Below are 17,874 nucleotides of genomic sequence, written 5' to 3' on the forward strand. Positions count from 1 at the left end.
TAGAGCCACAAAAAAAAGGTAAGTCACAACCATAGATGTCCGGTCGTTGGCTTTTCCAGTGGATGGCTGATCTCCAAGGGTTTGTGCTTCATGTCAACAGTCATCTAATTACACAGACAACAGTAGGAGTAATAAAGCTACAGTGATATGAACACCACTGACATAAAAGTTTCACATTTAAAAAAAAAAAGAACAACAGTTCTCTGAAATTCAGTTATAGTTCCTACAAGTCCATAACTCTAGCGTCAAGGATTGAAATAAGAGGGAGAAGAAGTAGAGCGACACGAGAACTAGAAGAAAAGGTGTGTACGTGATAAGATGGGTAAATATAGAGTTTATTATACTTTTTGTACATCACAAACTGTTATTTGTGACTTGTTACATATTCTGGAATAATAATAATAATGATAATTATAATAATAGGATACAATGGTGAAGCTGCACAATGCATTTCTAATATAAATCAACTTGAATGAGGCTGAGGTGATTTTGATGCTTTGAGGCAAGATTCTTTTGTATCTAATAACTCTGTCATGTCGTAATCACCAGAAACTCAAAAGACACTTACGGTCCACCAAGAGAGAAAGTCCAAATTCCTGATGAAGAAACACTCTTTTGTTAATCTATGTTTATATATGTATGTATATATATATATATATATATATAATATTAATATATAACTGACAAATGTTTCACATGAGCAGTGTAGAATTTCTTCATGGCATTTGATTGTGGTTATTTACAGATTTCTGTCAAGTTTAGGAATGTCACCAGCAGCAAGCCTTTTAAACTCCACATGTGTTCCATAGAGAATAGATTACTATCACGGGGGGGGGGGGGGGGGGGGGGGGGGGGGGGGGGGGGGGGGGGGGGTCTTTAAGACACAATGATGGGAAAACTGAATTATTAGAAAAGGCAAAAAGGGAAATTCTGCTTCCAGTGGATGGACTACAGGAGGGACTGAAAGTGGCCAACAAGGTGGAGGAATATGAGGAGCTTGGGCTTACATGCATGTGCAGATCAAGTCTTGTTTATGCAGAAAATCTGAGGTCAATAAAGAAGTAGTGCGCCCCCTAGTGGACAGCCATAGAACTTTATTTAGGAAAAAAACAAACTGTTTATAAGTTAAGTTAATTTTCATTGGGTATAGCAGCAACTCTCACCAAAGCTTTAAGTGGTCATTTGTGAAACTAGATTTTTTGGAACTACAGCGGCTTCATGTTTCTTGCTCTCAACATGGACAGGCTTTTCACATTTTCACTACTTTTTCCTTCATCCAGGAATCAAGAGGTGAAACAAGCCAAGGTGACAGATGAGAGATGCAGGTCAGGTGAGTGTTTTCACACAAAACTACCTGCTTCTTTACTCCTTATCACAAACTGAAACAATTCCCTTGCAAAAATATTGTTCAGTTTGGAAAACATTCTGTTTACTCTGGTTGAACGTTGTTGTTTTTTTTAGCAAACCCACATTGTAACAAACACTATATCCAAATGCAAAACATACCACAGTAGTTACTGACTTCAAATTTTCTGCATAATCAATAAACTGCACTGCATGCTCCTCTCACAGAAAATGTACATCTTATCTCCATATGCCTCAGGCCAAGAGCTTATCATTCACCTGTTATATCAAAACAATGGGAAACATAACTGGAAATGGCAGCTATAGAAAGGTACAATCAACTGCCTGACTGTCTTCACTGCAAGTCAACGAAAAGTCAACAAAAACTCTGACTGAGCGGCCGTCCCAGAATGAAACAAACACTTGCATATATACAAAGAGCCAGGTCCTCCCTCTGTTTCTAAGCGGAGTAAGCACAGTCATCTAATTAGCGAGACAGTTCACAGCCTCATAGTAGCAAAAGGCAACATTAAAAACACCAGTGTAGTGTTTGGAGTAGCTTGTCTATCCCACCATCAGCTCATTAAAACCTGCTGACAGTTGTGATATATAAGGTCACTCAATACAGCATTGGTTCGATGCTGGAGGCGTAACATTGATAATAAATGCTGCTACACATACCAATCCAGGATTTTTTTCTCCTTTGATTGGTGTACAGCAGCAACACAGCAGTGTCACCGCTGTTTCCCCCTCTGTTTTGGGACACGTTTATCTTCACTGATTGTGTAGTGACAGGATAACGAAAAACAAATCTACAAAATGAAACATGGATAAATAAACATGGATGCCTTGACATGGCAGTTAAACCTGAGTTCTGTTTTGGAAGTGGTCTCTCTTTATGTTCTGATGATAGTATTCTATTTCTATTCAGGCATTGTTGAACTGTAATATGCGTTTATATTTTTTTACTCTCAAGTATAACACTCAACTTTTTTTTTGTTTTGATTTTTAAATTTCACAGTTTGCTGTCAAGTCCCCTCGAACCCCCACCCCACCATATTTTATGTTGTCAACAAGCAAACTCCTCAAAGTTGCCTAAAGTCGGGTGACGAGGTAACATGTTCGGCGTGAATCCGAGGCTGTCCGAGTGACTCCGGAGTGTGTCACAGGTGCTCTGTGAAAACAGAGGGAAGGGAAGGAGGGAAGACGAGTGGTTACGAAAGGGTTTAGGGAGGAGCGATGCAGGGAGAGATGACGGAAGAATGAGCCAAATGAGAATGATCATGGAGAGACAGAAATATGTGGCGAGGAGAAACATAAAAAATGAGGTTGTTGATCATCAATGCGACGGGCACAAGGATGGGAAGCGAGGAGGGTGGATGACAAAAAAAAAACATATGTGCACAACGATGAGGTGATGAATGTTCGTGGAGGGTGGGGGTTCCGAGGTCGGCCATATTGCGTATGTTTCACAGGTAGTGAGAAGAGAAATCAGGGGACGGTGGGGTGTGAATGAAAGGAGGGAGAGAAGAAAGAGAACAGCAGATTTTTAGTCCTGTTTCCATACTAGCATGTGAAATCCTTATAGATATGGAACATCTGTGTGCTAACTGAGTAGATCACTGCTGATAACGAACATTAGCAGAGATGGCTATTCCAGCAGAGGAAAACCCGTCTGTGTTCTGTGCAAACTCGGTGCATGCAGCCCTGCGATAACATCACAAAGTAATGCATCTAGTGATGTTATCCTGCACAAGCCTCAAATCCATTGCCGTTAAATGGACCTCTGTGCTGCAGGAAACCAAAAAAGGATGTACTCATGTGGTTCTGCTATTATATTTTTATACAATTGAATAAATAGGTAAGGACTGCTGCTGTACAGGAGAGCTGCACTTTATCCTATGAGAAAGAAAACATCATTATTCAGTGGAAGGTTTGCGTAGTGCAGAGAGTAAAAACCTTTGTCCACAGCTAGCCTGCCCTGACACAATATTAAAGAGTCAACCAAATCATATGTACCCACTGACGAAACGATGTATGAGATGGACCTGAGCATGTATGAAAAGAGAGGGACAGGGAGGGAGCATCTAATATCAATGGGGTGTGCTACCTGGGGGCATGATTAGGCGTGACACCAGGGCTGGTTGGGTTCTCTGGAAACTCCTGGAATAGACATGATGAAAAGAAAGATGGGTGAGGGTGACTGAAATGAAAATAAAACACAATGTAAATGCTATCAGTTCAGACGTCTAGACAAGAGGGTGTCCCTTTTGAAGGAAGCTGGCCCTTCAAAATAAAAGTTTCTTAATGATCAAGAAAATAAAAAACAGGCATTCAGAAGTGCTGACAATCATTAAAGAAAATGAAAGTCACACTTATCAAGAGTCAACTCAATGAATTCATTATCAGGTTGTTGGAGTGAGGATGTGATCATGGATCAGTGTCACTGGACATGACAGAAAAGAAGTAAAGAAGATGGTTTCTTAGAAGGAGATGAAGTTATGACATGATTGGAGCAGAATACATTCAATATCACAGTTTTCTTCTTCCACTCTTTTCCTGCTGATCCTAAAATAATCCCTTATGTTGGCTTAAGCAAAACACAATTGACATACTCTTGTGCTTTTTTCTTCTATGAACCGGAGCCAACCGAACATGCAGGAACACAATCCTCATGCAAACGTTTCACAGATTTGAAGAAAAATTCAGGACAACCTATTTTGCATGCTTCTGATGCGGGACACATAAAAGACATTGCATTTCCAACATTCTGCTACAGAAAGCTGGATGCAAGCTGTGTTGGTTCGATGAACTCAGGGACAAAAAATAAATGTCTGCTTTAAAAAACAAAAAAAACAAAAAAAAAAAAACACACTTTTCATCACAATGGCACCAGGAATAAGGAAACTGTTTGAGCTTTAGTGAGTTATTCTGCTGCTGCGGTGGAGCTGCAGAGATGGATTACTGGAGTTTTTCCTTTAGTATTGAGTTGTTTCCTCAGCTTACACCACAGCCACCTGCTGCAGTGCTGCTGCCTTCGGTTATCTGCTGCAGGTATCTGTTCATGGAGAAGTGTGGAAGTGCTGATGTTGCAGCAGACACTGAATAATAAGTCTAAACTGAATTAAGCATGCCCTCCTCTTCAAGGAGAAGTTGGAAACTGCTGATTTTTCCAACATTGTATCCGTGTTAGCTCCAAATGTTATTTTTAGCCCTAAAATGCCAGATATATGGCTGGATCAAGCAGGTTTTTTTTTGCAAACATAATGACTGTGGCTCACATGTGACAACAGTACGCACTGAGCACACATGTAAGCTGGAAACAGTACTACTAAGGTAGAAAAGTGCTACACAAGTGCAGGCCATTTACATTGTTGTTTTGTGCATGCCAGAACCCCCCTGTGTGTGTGTGTGTATTTGTGTATTCCAGACAACGTGATCATTTGGCATGCACCATATCCTTGGACTCAGGAAACTTCCTTGTGGGACTCCTCAGGAGTTATTTATTTATTTGCTGTGAGTGAAGAAACTAGCTGTGTTCTCTCTGTGGGGTAACACTCCAGCCAGGCAACACTGAAAACACCAGACTGTTAATAGGATAATATGACTACTAACATTTATTTGAAAGTATTCTTCTGGTAATGTTTCTACAACTGTATCCCGCTAAAGCTGCTCCATCGTTCGGTAAGGGTTTAATTCAGCTGTACGTGCTGATTGCTGATACTAAGCAGGTGCATTTGTGTCATAAATCATTCCTTAACTGCCCTGTGTAAGTCTTCCATTACTGTCAGGGGGAAGTAGAGTTGCCTCTGGACACACTGTGTTCCACAAAACGCTGTGATTAAGAGCAGGATAGAGAAGCCTCCCACTGCTGCAGTTTTCATTAGGAGGATAAATTGATTTTATCACCATGATGGTTTGAAAACAAGTTGATCATGAAATGTTAATAAAACCTAGAGACCTCTTAATCTTGTTCTGCTTTTATCTCACACTCGCAGAAATATTTGGAGCTTCCTCTCATCTCACTGTCTGGCAGCTTTTCCTGCTCTCTGTGAACTGTAATTACACAAATCGAGGGTGATGCTACTGTACACTGTGTAAATACTGAAGAGCAGGCTTGTGTGTGGGATTACCTGAGATACGGGCCATAACCTCCAATAATAAGAGCTGTTACATGAGTCATGAATAAAAGTTACTGAAAGAGGTCAGACAGATCTCATCTATTTGTTCATGCACTGCAGGTTTAACCACAACAAAGATGCTTCCAGTGTCAGTTTTGTGTTTTGTCAATATTCATCTGCGTTTCATGAGTACATGATTTTTTTCACCTTTCTGCCATCACAGGGAATAATTTATGCTGCTGCTCACAATGTAAATAAAAAGTAAAATAACATTGTGCTCTCACAGTGTGAGATAAAAACGATGTATTATTAATGATTGTGTTTCTAGAAAAAAAAACATATTGTTTCTGCACAGGGAAACTGATACTAATGATGACACACTGTGGTGCCGTTTTGTTTTTCTCTCCGGTGCTGTTCATTAAAAGCTTTTGAAGTGTAAGCAGACATTTTGTTGTTGTTCCTGAGCTAATCTAACACATCACATTCATTTTACATTCAATCAATGCAATCTGAGCAGCAAAAAAAAAAATTACCAGATTGTCGCTCTGACAACGCTGTGGTCGTTTCTTGCGCATGAAGTAACCCAGTACTTTATCCTTGAACACCTAAAAGAAAAAAAATAAACATCATTTGCAGATGGAATACATCTGTTTATTGACATTCAATATTTTTTTTTTTGAAAAAACATTTTTTGCTTTGTTGCTGAGTTGAGAAGATCAATACCATACTTGTTTTTCACAATCCATCTGCCAGCACAGATTCAAATGTTTGATTTTGTATCACTTCTGTGTGTCAATCTCACAGTGATGAAGACTACAGGGATACTTTCTTTACACTAGGCTGAGCTAACCCATGTTTCTGGCTTGGTATACTGTACTCTGTCTCAGTTTACAGGCTTATGTGCAAAAATGGCATGACATATGACATGAATTCAAAACTCATATATTTACTAGAGCAACATAAGTGGAATGTTTTTGAGTTACCAATCTATTAGGTTATTTCCACTCCCCCATCCTATTTTTATACTGACTCAGCTTTTACAATTATTAGTCTAGTCTCAGTTTGTCTAGGTTTAAGGAACAAATTACAGGTATAGGTACACAACCATGTACTTTGTTGTGCGGACACTAGGGTGCTTTTCTCAGCCATACACACACCCATAACAATTACCATTCTGTTGTAGGTGCAAATAGTTCTGTTACAGACACCTGTGTGCTTGTATCTGACAAGCTATAAATACATTAACTCTTCTATCACACGTAGAGAAGGTTGAAGCAAGGCGTCTGGACTTGTAGAGTTTTCTAGAAGACGTTTCGCTGCTCATCCAAGCAGCTTCATCAGTTCTAACTGTTTGGTGGGGAAACATGGTTTATATGTGGTTACAGACCTATGTGGGTGGGTCTGGGTAAAACTTAAAAAACTTAAAAACAATAGCACTAAATGTTTCCATACTTACCTGTGATGTTCTGGCTGACTGGGCCAGGTGTGTCTAACGACTGGCTAACGACTATGAAACTGCCGGAGGGGGACTGGTTGACAGCCCTTTGTTCTTACTGTGAGTATGTGTAAACTTCCTGGGAATGGATGGAATCACTGCATTGTATGTGGTGGAAAGATGATGTCTGAGGCCCAGTCAGACATCACCTGGCCCAGTCAGCCAGAACATCACAGGTAAGTATGGAAACATTTAGTGCTATTGTTTGTAAGTTTTTTAAGTTTTACCCAGACCCACCCACATAGGTCTGTAACCACATATAAACCATGTTTCCCCACCAAACAGTTAGAACTGATGAAGCTGCTTGGATGAGCAGCGAAACGTCTTCTAGAAAACTCTACAAGTCCAGACGCCTTGCTTCAACCTTCTCTACGTATGATGACCTGGATGACTGAGAATCTTCATCAACATCTTCTATCACAGGTGCACGTAGCCCTGCTTGTGTCTGACCTGCTGCACCTGTAAATATAAATATGCAAATTGCACTGTGGTGCACAGTATATTCAAATGAATTAAAAGAGCATGCATTTACCTCATATAGGTAGTCAAATATTTCCAGTATTGTTAGAACACTGGCTCCAATAAACAGACCCATCTGGCCTCCAATGTCACCTACAGGAAGAGAGATAGAGCAGATATGGGCAGGTACAGTAATTGAACAATGGTGCGTGAAACCATTCCCCGTTCTGTCACATCTAATTCTCTATCTCTCTGGGTAATCTGAGCAGAATTGTGGAAAGTGTCCATCCAGCCCCCGACTTCTCATCAGACCCAAACCAGTTGCCCTTGAAAGAGCATCAGATTATGAAAATGTGTTCAGCCTGTTTTGTATGTTCAAAGAGGGAACCTCAAAGCACCAGGCCTGAACACACAATGTGAAATGTGCAGAGGAGGGTGGGGTGGGGTGGGGGGTTCTGCTGAGGGTGCTGATACTGAGGTCAATTTGTTTTCTTGTACAATAAACAGAAAAACTGCAAGAATCTTACCGAGAAGCCCTGCAATTTCATAGGCCTTCTTCTGCTCAATCTTCTCATAGTTTAGAGCCTCAAAGAAGATATCCATGACCAATATATTTTCCCTGGAGAGGGAACAGACAGGATCACAACCAACACATTTCACTTACACGCATATTAAATAACATTAAATAAAATCTCACATTTCCTGTCTTTCATTATTGTTACATTGAAGGTGAACGATGGAGACTCAGGTCATGCTTTAAGACAGTACATCCATCCATAAAGACAAAAAAAAAAAAAACATATCTCGATGACTGGCTGATACTTACCCGATATACTGCTCAGTTTTGTTGAATTTCTTAGCCAGATATTTAGCAGATGCCTTACTGGGGATCTTAACCATGGACAGCTCCTTGCCATAGCGTGTCATGTTGCAGGGGGTCTGACAGACACAGTAATCGTTGTCTTTCTCTACCAAAAAGTCTGTGGACGATCAAAGTCATTTAAAAATATTGTGATCACTATGAGAAATCTAAGAAAAGCTGCACAGAGAGGCTAAAAATATCTACATTCGCTGCCATCGTTCACTTTCCATGAAAGCAAATAATGACTGAAGCTCTGATACAGAAAAGGAAAGAGAAGAAACTTAGTGGGATTAATTTAATATCAGTGGAGCACAGGCACGTCACAAATCTAGCTAATGGATTTTTTTTAAACAATAATCTTACTTTATTATTTTGCTTCTGTGCTATATGAGATTAAAGTAATTTCAAGTTAAAGTACTATCCGGAGACTGAAAGAGCTCATGGCACTGCTGCTGCACATGTCAGGTATTAATGTGAAAAAAATCACACTAATATTTTATATTTAATACAATAAAGCAACAATGTGGGCTCACCTAGAGCTGGGTCAGCACAGTCTTTGTACTGCTCAGGTGTGCAAACTGTTGAGGTTCCTGTTTGAGTAGCATGGAAGATAACATCATTACTTATATGTAAAAACCACTGGAGCTGAGCTGAACTGAGCTGAATTCGTACCCGGCATGTGAACCATCCTGCAGTTGCAGTTCTCCAGCAGGTACCGGGTTTCACAGTCAATGCGGCATGCAGTGATGCTGTATGTGGAGAAGTACTCAGAGTCTATGGGAGTAGACTTGCAGTCTCCCCAAGGCGGTGGGAGGTACTGAAGCTGAAAGAGCAAACCAGCACATGTTTTCACTCAGCACATCGCAGCACACAGGATTACATCAGATAACACAGCAGAAGCCCAGTGCAGCAGAAGTACACAACGAGATGACAAAAAAAACCAAAACTAAACAAAAAAAAACACAAATGTCTTAAACATAAAATCAAATACAGCAGCATTTAAAATGAAAATGTTCACTGTGACAATACCGGCACAAAAACGTCCAGTCAGAACAAACATTATTGCTCATGTGTGGCAGGCAGCAGACACCATGCAGAACATTACGGATGTAGGTCTAGTCCCCTGGTAGGAAGCAGGGTACCATGGGAATAGAGACAAACTGAGTTTTTGTAAAATGTGTAGTTTCAGACAGGACACCACAATCAATGAACAAATTTTACAACCCTGAGAACGGAACAATAAACAGTTTTCAAGATGAACAATTAAATGTAATTAACAGACATTTTACAGGGCGTGTCATTTTATTTAATGCTGTTCTCATGATTCATCTCTATGTAAGTGCACTAAAGTGTTTTTTTAATTGTTGATTAACTACTTAGGTTTTCTAATCTACAGCCCTGAGAGTTTATTTAAAAGTTCTCTGCACGGCTCTGCAAATTTAACAATTAGGAGAGTGTACAGTCAACTCACATTACAGGTAGGACCTCTCATTAAAAGGTGACGAGTGGGTCATTAGCAGTAACTCCGGGAATCTTAATGGAGTCTATTATTAAAGAATATTCACCCATTGAATTTTAAACACCTGGTCTTCACTTTAGAAATTCAGCCACCAACTCAGTTTTTGTTTTTACAGAACAATCTGACCTTTAATAACCAACAAGCCCCCTGAAAAAGGTTTTGTTTACTGCAGTCTATAGTCATAAATGCCTAATACTCATGTTTAACAAGAAGCCAATTATTTATCAAGGCCATGGGTATTTGAGCATTAAGCAACTAATTGCGATGGGAGCTAGCCAACGATCAATGAGAAAGGCTTCACTCCTGGCAAACTTCACAGAGGAATTGTGCTGCTATTGTCACATTAAGCTCCACAGTAACTCCCAGTCATCTTCAGCAGCTTTAACCAGGCCAACTCTGACAATCTAACGGTCATTTAGTCAATAGAACGTGACAGAGATGGAGTGCAATTTGTCCAAGGAGTGGATTTAAACTGGCAAACGTGATTAAGGCTTTATTGAACTCCATTTTTGGCCCACAGACTCTCATAACTGGAAACAACACTGGAAATAAAACCCTGGTGCAATATATACCAGAATATAAACTGAAGCCAGAATCCTCATGGGCAATAAACCCTAATGAATCACACTGTCTGGTCCCTCCAGGTGAAATTAAGTAGTGGTTCACTGGATTGCCCCAATAACACGTAAAAAGCAAAACAAATAAAAAATGTTAACTGAACTGAAGTTAAGGGATAAAAACCAAACAGCAGCTTTGATGATGATACAGACTTAGATGAATGGCTTAAAGCAATAAGACACTGCTCCAGGAGACAATGAAGACAAGGACAGACTGCAGATGCTGTTGCATGTTGTTGCTTCAGCCACACAGAGAAGGGGACAGATGAATCCATTCCTTGGAGTGGGTGGGGAAGGACCAGCAGATGAAAGTGTGGAAGTTAATGTAGCTGCTTAACAATACAGTGTTTTTGCAGCATGCAGCAAGCCCAGTCATTCATACGCTACCCTCTGCTCTTGGGTGGAAACGAACGTTTGGAAGCCGGGGGCGACCCCGAAGCCCAGCTCGTGGAGGAAAGGAGGCTCTGACTGAGTATGAAGCTGTACCTTAATGCCGGCCTCATAGGACGTCTCATCTATAGGGTGAGGGGTGAGGGGTGAGGGAACACAGCCCACGTCATTATTAGATTAAAAGATGAGCAACAGTAGAGTAAGGGACAGGAAGTGGTTGAGAGAGTCACAATAAACCTTCCACCACATCAAAACTCTGATGGGTTTGTCATTCAGCCATTCTTTTCTCACTTTCACTGGAGTTTTTGTGAATTCAGGGTTCAGTTTCAACTTAATGCTAGTCTGAATTGGGTTTTGGAGTCTTTACCTCATGAGTCAAAGCCACCTGTAACAAAAACAAAAAAGAAAACTAAAACCGTCTGGCAGAAGATTAATAAATGAAAAGTCTCAAAACCACAAGTGCTTCAACCTATTATTACACCGAGCAGTGTCACTGTACTTGCGGGACATTGACAGAAATTAATGCTGGGCAGACTTTAATGACAGTCTAATTAATTCAACACATCTTTTTGCTCGTAAACATGTCTTTTAGCTGTCAGTGGGTGCGGGTGCTCATGATTATAAATGACAATCCATGAACTTTTCGCAACTTTATGAGGCTGATTAATAGGGCAGATTCTTGAAGATGGCTTAATGATGATTCACTTGGAGCGGTAACAACAGGAGAGAAAGAAAGACATAATATATCCCATCCCTCCCCCTCAGAGAAAATAAAATTTGTCATCTTTGTGGTGTCCGAGTGTCTGTTTTCATGATGCCTGCCTCTTTGTTCCCATGTTATTCTGCTAAAACACAGGAGGAAGGATTGTTTATCTCATGCCGACGAACTGACCGAGCTTATTAGGAGCAAAATCATTTAGATTAATTAGTTTCTAAAGAAAGCATTTATTACTTCAGGAGAACTGATTATGTGCTAGACATTTTAATGAGCCTACAGCACAATTCAAAAACACACTTGATCTCAAAGGTAATCATAACAAAACCTGAAATACTTTGTGCTGCAGTCATTTTCTTCTGAGTGTTTTTCTGAGTGTCAGAGGATCGTTCTTTATCCTGCCACTGTTTCTCTTTGAAAACCTAAGTCTGTTGTTTGTTTGTGTGGTGAGATATTCTACTGGAGACAAAAGATACACAATTTAAATTCAGTCTCTTGGCAACATCAAATGCACGGTTTCATTAGATTTGGATAGGAAGTCTATGCAAGCTCGCTGTTATGACCTCGCACACAGGCTTTTCGATCAGTTCAGGCTTATTACTTTTCATCATGGCACAGTCGTGTGAAGCTTCACAGGTAATTTTCTACAGTCAACAAAGCTGCCACAGGCTATCCTGACACTGTACATTTTTAGTGTCCTTAAATAATTTAAAAAATAGCTGTGGGTCATCATTCTCTGATGCTTTTTCTTCATTAAATGGTTCAATCTGACATGATGATTTAAAAAGCCTTTCTTAAGTCTTCAGAGGTTATATATTTATAGTGAGCCTCTAAAGCTGTTTTTGGCTAACTGCTGCTGCCAACAGTGAATTATAATAAATTCTCTTTTTCAGAAAAAAATGTAAATGAAGTTGTTTTATTTAATTAGTCAGCGTGAATGTTTTGATGATTAAAGCCTGCTGACCGTTGCTGTGTGAATTCTTTCTTACAGTTTTTCTCTTTGAATGTGCCACTAGAGACCATTATCACAGCAGTGGATAAGCTGTATTCATTTTTTAGTAGTGAAAACTCCATCTGAAAAATAAAACAAATACCCAGAGCTGCCATGCATTTTTGCATGCTGTGCAGTCTGAAGTTCTTTTGGCTCAGATAAGCACAGTATGCTCATACTGCACGCTTGCATCCAATAATCACTTGGCCCTGCTATAATTCCTCTGTATCATTCCCTGGATGTTTATGTAACACTTTTATTTGTAGGTTTCTCACATAAGGTAAATCTGATTTTGCTCCCCGGTGAGGATTTTAAAGGGGACAAACATAGAATGAAGCCGAGCAAAAAAAAAGTCGAGGTGAGGGGAGGAGGCTGAACATTAGGTACCAGTTGCTGCTGACATGACACAAAAGTTTGAAAACCAGGGGCCACACCAAATCCCAGCTGGTCAATGAAGGGCGGCTCATCCTGGCTGTGGATCTGAACCTTGATGCCTGCTTCGTAGGATGTCTCATCTGTGGATACAGCACGCCAAAACATATATAACAACAGCCAGGGAAACCTCACTTTTTTGGGCCACTTCCTCATGCTGGAGGTAACAATAAGCAATATGTGTTAGTGCCTTAGTCCACTATTGGAAGAGATTTTCAACCAAAGATTTATAACAAGCTGTTTAGTTTATGAATGTATGGTTCAATGGTGCTGATGCCCACTGTAAATGGGTAAGTCAATGAATGCACTTTATTAGATGTGATGTCAGCTGTAGAAACATATCAAAATGATATAATAAACATCACTTTTATGTGTTTTTCTGTGCAAAAAACATGATTTTCCTCTTTAAACAGATGTATAATATATGATTATAAGAATTATTGTGTGTATTGTGGTTTCCAGGATAGTTCAACAGAGTGTGAAATTTCCATCCAGGAGTTTGACAAATCTTTAAAGCTGCACTGACCTGTCTCTCCCCAAACAGGCAGGTATTCATCCTGTTGAATATCGAGCATGACCTCCAAGCCGTTCCCTGTGCCTCCTTTCAAAGTGGTCAACAAAGGATTGCCATCTAATCCCGAGTTGAAAGTGTAGCATTTTCCATAGCGTGTGTAAATCTGTAAAAAAAACATAAAACAACAGGTGAGTATAAAATGTCAAATCCCTTTTCCTGTGTGCTGAGGCAAAGTATTATATGTCAGCCTGTAATTGTGCAGGACAGGTAATCACTGCAGAGATTTGGTGATTATCAGAGAAAACAGCACAAGTTTTAAACAAGCACCTGCCTTTGATTTGAGGAATTAATGAGTGGTCCATAGGAACAGCAGCAGCTATCAGTCTTTTACCCAATTTCACTCCAAATTTCCCCCGAGTCATTTTGAGTGATTGCACGATATTGCAGTCATTAAATGAGAAACATTGAAGGTGGAGGCTCTCTGGACACACAAACAAAGTCTAAATTGGGCTTTTGGAAGACATTGTGTGTCTTGTATAACAAACATCTTAAAGAGATCGAACTGATGTCAGTAAAGCTCAGCATCTGATCACAACAGTACATTTAGTCTCAATAAATATCTTACTTATTTAGGTAATACCACCGGCTTAATTTCTTTTCAGCTTTTGCTTCACTGCTTTCAGACTACATCTTTTGCTGATTTCCCTTATGAAAATGCTCAATCCTCTGTCAAACAAGAAATCTGTATCACAAATAGAAACACTCATGTTTTAAAATGAACTCAAATCATTGTTTGGATAAAGACTAGGAAAGCTTAAAATCCCAAATAAACCCTGAAGACGTGAATAAAGTCAAGTTTATCAAGCTGAGATAAGAATCAAAAGGAAGAATTGATTGGTTATGCAACACTCAGAGGAACTGGGGGAGCTCTTCCTCTCGCATCTCCACACAAAATAAAAAACCTGCAGCATTTAGCATTGCTAGAAACAGCACTCCTAAATCGTATATATACAAGTGTATAAGTGCTGAACCACACCTCCATATTACAGTGGAATAAGCATGAATGACTTATGGCTATACAACAACATCATGTGAACCGATGGATGCAAAAAAAGGCAACTAAAACCCTAATGTTAATCTTACATATTTTACTAAAATGTATGTTAAATTGTTACAGTGCTAACAATCCAAATTACTGTAATTACTTTGAGTTGAATTTCCAAATTAGGTGCTTGGTCACAAAGAAAAATTCCCTCCAGTTGGTCTTGTGTATGTAAAATCCTCTATGGAAGGTGGACACGCTCGTTGGGATGATGTAATTTTTCCTCACATGTATTTACTGTTATCAAAAAGTCTGTTTTAACCCAAACCATGATGCTTTTCTTAATCTATCCAGGTTGTTTTGGTGCCTACAACAGTGAAACAACTGAAGTAAAGTAACAGGACATGAAGCCCTTCTTCTTGGGTAGAAATCTGGACCAAGCTAAATCACCATTATCCACCACCCTTGTTTTCCTGCTGACTATGGCAACATGACCACATGCACACTGTTTTGTGAATCATTGATAATCAGCCTGTTTAGTTGTTTTAGTGGAAGAAGACTGTCCTATACTCCCAGACAATAGAAATACCAGCTGAAAGGATGTGTCTGTTGACCACTGCCACATTTTATAAAGAGCTTGTTGGACCGGGAAGACAGACACTCTGTATGATTGGTCAGTTTTCATCACTATCCACTTGTGGTCAGGTTGTGGTTAGAGGGCTGTCGGCAAAACCTCAACTAGCATGGCAAAGCTGATCTCCAGAGATCAGAGTCAGTGTTCCATGTCCAGACTCAGACAGACTTACATGCAGCTCAGACAGATAAGACAGGGCTTTGTTTCTTTCTCCCTGCTGGCTTTATAATGAGGTGACTCGAAACTGTCTAACTGGTACTATAACGATTCAGATTTAAAGTTGGATAAAATGAGAACGTCAATCAGTCACACAGCACAGTTTAAATCCTAATGATGACCATGTCTAGAAACTAGAATTTTGCAGATTCTGTACACACAAGGGATCCACAGTGGACAGCTGACATCTTGCAGTTTCAGTGTACATTTCACACCAGCTGAAGCTGTCACAGCTACATGTTGGATTTTTTTTAGTTGCCTAGTGTCAAGCTGTTTGAATCTGCATCAGCAAAGACAAATGGCTGGATGTGATGTCTGGGACAGGACAGGGTTTCAAATCGGCATGCATACTTATCTCTGCAGACATTTCCTCATTCACCCTTACCAATGTTTCCTAATGACGTTATAAGCTACCGGTTTGTGTTGAAAATATTATACCATCCGGAAGAGCGAGACTATGGTTTGCAAATGTCAGCCACAGAGTCGGTATGGTTATTAAAAAATGAATGGCTGTAATAGATCCGGTGCTTTCAATGGGAATCTCAGCTGCGTTTCTGAAGCATATCCTCCTCATGCCCTACAGATGTTTAATTAGAGAAGCTAAAATTTTAATTTGGACTGATTTACGATGTCTGAATTATTAATGTTCAGATTTTTCTTCCTGAATCTTGTTGGTGCAGGTTATAAAGCAACTCAAGAATCTGCCAGTGTAGAAAAAAAAAAACAAAATTGGAATAAATGTAGAAGCGAAAGTCAAGATGACCTGTCACCACAACACTGTGTTTTTGAGTGACATTTCTAAAGACATCAGGTTTAATGAGGAGAAATGTGTCATATGTGAGAGGCAAAAACAGGACAGACTTGTTTGTCGCGCTGAAGCATCCACACAGTAAAACACCCTGAGAGAAACCCTGCTGTAACAGAGCTTGTCAAAATGCCTCAATGAATTATTAACACACCTTGTAAACAACACTCATATTCACACCTGGCAAACACCATCTTTCTTTCTGTACATACGGTGCTGAAGTTTTTGTAGGTGCATGTTTCCCCGCGAAACCTGCACTCCAGAAGCATGTCCTCCAGCTGGTGACCGAGGCGACCCATCATCTCTGTGGTGTTGACACGATAATCAGGGGGTGGAGTGTAGTTGTTGAAGTCCAGGAGGTTCAGGAGACCCTGCTTTTGGCTGTCTTTGAGGATAGACAGGCTCCTGTTTATCACCGTGTGATTAGGATACATAAGGTCCATCCAGTAGCCGCTGTGATACAGGTCATCCTGTGTCAGAGTGGAGACGCGAAACACGTTCTTATTGCATAAAGTGACAGCTGGGAAGGACATGTTATGAGCCCAGACCATGTAGATCTTCGTGACAGCAGGGTATGACATCAGATACAGAATTCGGTTCCAGGACCACGTGCAGAGGAGACTGAGACACAAGAAGAAGGCCATGATCCAGATGACCCGCTGCAGTTTTGACTTGTCCGGAGAGAAGACAAACTTCAAACCATGGATCTTGGTCCTCATTATGAAATCCACTGTGATCTCTTTCCATGTAGTTTTAATCGAGCTGGACTCTGCATTTTGGAGAGCGGTCTCCTGGGCATCGATTGGCTTCTGTGGCCCCAGGGCGATTGATTCAGATGTGGGTGCTTTAACCATAATTACAAGTCAAGGCAAGTGCTTTGTTATCAAGTGCAGTTCTCAGTCGCTACAATTTACACACAGTGGCTTTCCCCACAACCATCTCCAGGTTTATGTGTAAAAAAATTCCAGGATATGCAGCTGCCACACTGTTGAGGCTCAAAAACACCGATATAAACAAAGGAACTGGGCTCCTTAGGGGAGGTAAAACTGATTTACATACTGATTCCTTTATGAGGGGAAAAAAAAAGAAACAGCTGAATCGCTACATTAACAAAAAAACATAACGCCTAACTATCACCAGTTCATCAATAGATAAATGGACGTGATAATTGCAGATGCAAGCGACGGCTTCACTCCCAGAGGTAATCACTTTGAAAATCCGGAGAGGCTTACCCCTGTTGCTCAGATCTTTCACTCCTCCATCTCCCTCTCCAGTGCCAGACAATACTTGCAGATTTCGGTGTTTTCTGTCTTTGTGCAGTAGCTGCCCAGAACTCAACTCCTCCCTTTTTCCACAGATTGAAGAGATGCTTTTTAGTCTGTTGACTTGAAGCCTGCAGAAAGGAATATAAAGCTTGTTGCCCCCACTACACACACTCTCTCTACAGTCGAATGGAGAATGAGGTGGAGCCAGTGGATGAAATTGTTTTCCTCCGGTGATGAAGTAGACCTCCACAGTTATAGAGAGGCGGGGGTTGGTGGTATCGATCAAAGTAGATTTAACTGTGATAAATAAATTCTGCAATGAAAAAAGTCTATAATTCTTTAATATTGATGTATCTGCTTGCCAGTGAATCAATATATCTATATCATTGATAACTGAGGAGCGAAAGCTAGTTATAAAAAAACAGCAACCCCCCCTCCCCCTGTTAGAAGTAT

The 17,874-nt window shown here is 40.2% G+C and overlaps 1 protein-coding gene across 1 annotated transcript; it reads right to left on the reverse strand.

Moving 5' to 3' along the window:
- Positions 1–2,439: 2,439 nt before the first annotated feature.
- Positions 2,440–17,010, reverse strand: asic1c (acid-sensing (proton-gated) ion channel 1c). Its single transcript, XM_028427650.1, has 11 exons — positions 16,369–17,010; positions 13,472–13,622; positions 12,901–13,028; positions 8,954–9,104; positions 8,815–8,871; positions 8,246–8,399; positions 7,947–8,038; positions 7,493–7,572; positions 5,999–6,070; positions 3,455–3,507; positions 2,440–2,518 (listed from the first exon to the last, which is right to left on the reverse strand). Exons 1-11 carry the CDS (start codon positions 17,008–17,010, stop codon positions 2,440–2,442), a joined length of 1,659 nt encoding a protein of 552 aa, XP_028283451.1.
- Positions 17,011–17,874: the final 864 nt, after the last annotated feature.

Source organism: Parambassis ranga, chromosome 17 (genome assembly GCF_900634625.1).
Source record: "Parambassis ranga chromosome 17, fParRan2.1, whole genome shotgun sequence".
In the NCBI taxonomy this organism is placed as follows: Eukaryota; Metazoa; Chordata; class Actinopteri; family Ambassidae; genus Parambassis; species Parambassis ranga.

Coding starts and splice junctions, on each gene's coding strand:
- asic1c (XM_028427650.1), bottom strand. CDS start 17,010: ATGGTTAAAGCACCCACATCTGAATCAATCGCCCTGGGGCCACAGAAG. Junction 13,623..16,368: donor CCTACAAAAACTTCAGCACC/GTATGTACAGAA, acceptor TTTTTTTTACAG/ATTTACACACGCTATGGAAA. Junction 9,105..12,900: donor TGTCATGTCAGCAGCAACTG/GTACCTAATGTT, acceptor TTGCTCTTTCAG/CTTCAGTACCTCCCACCGCC.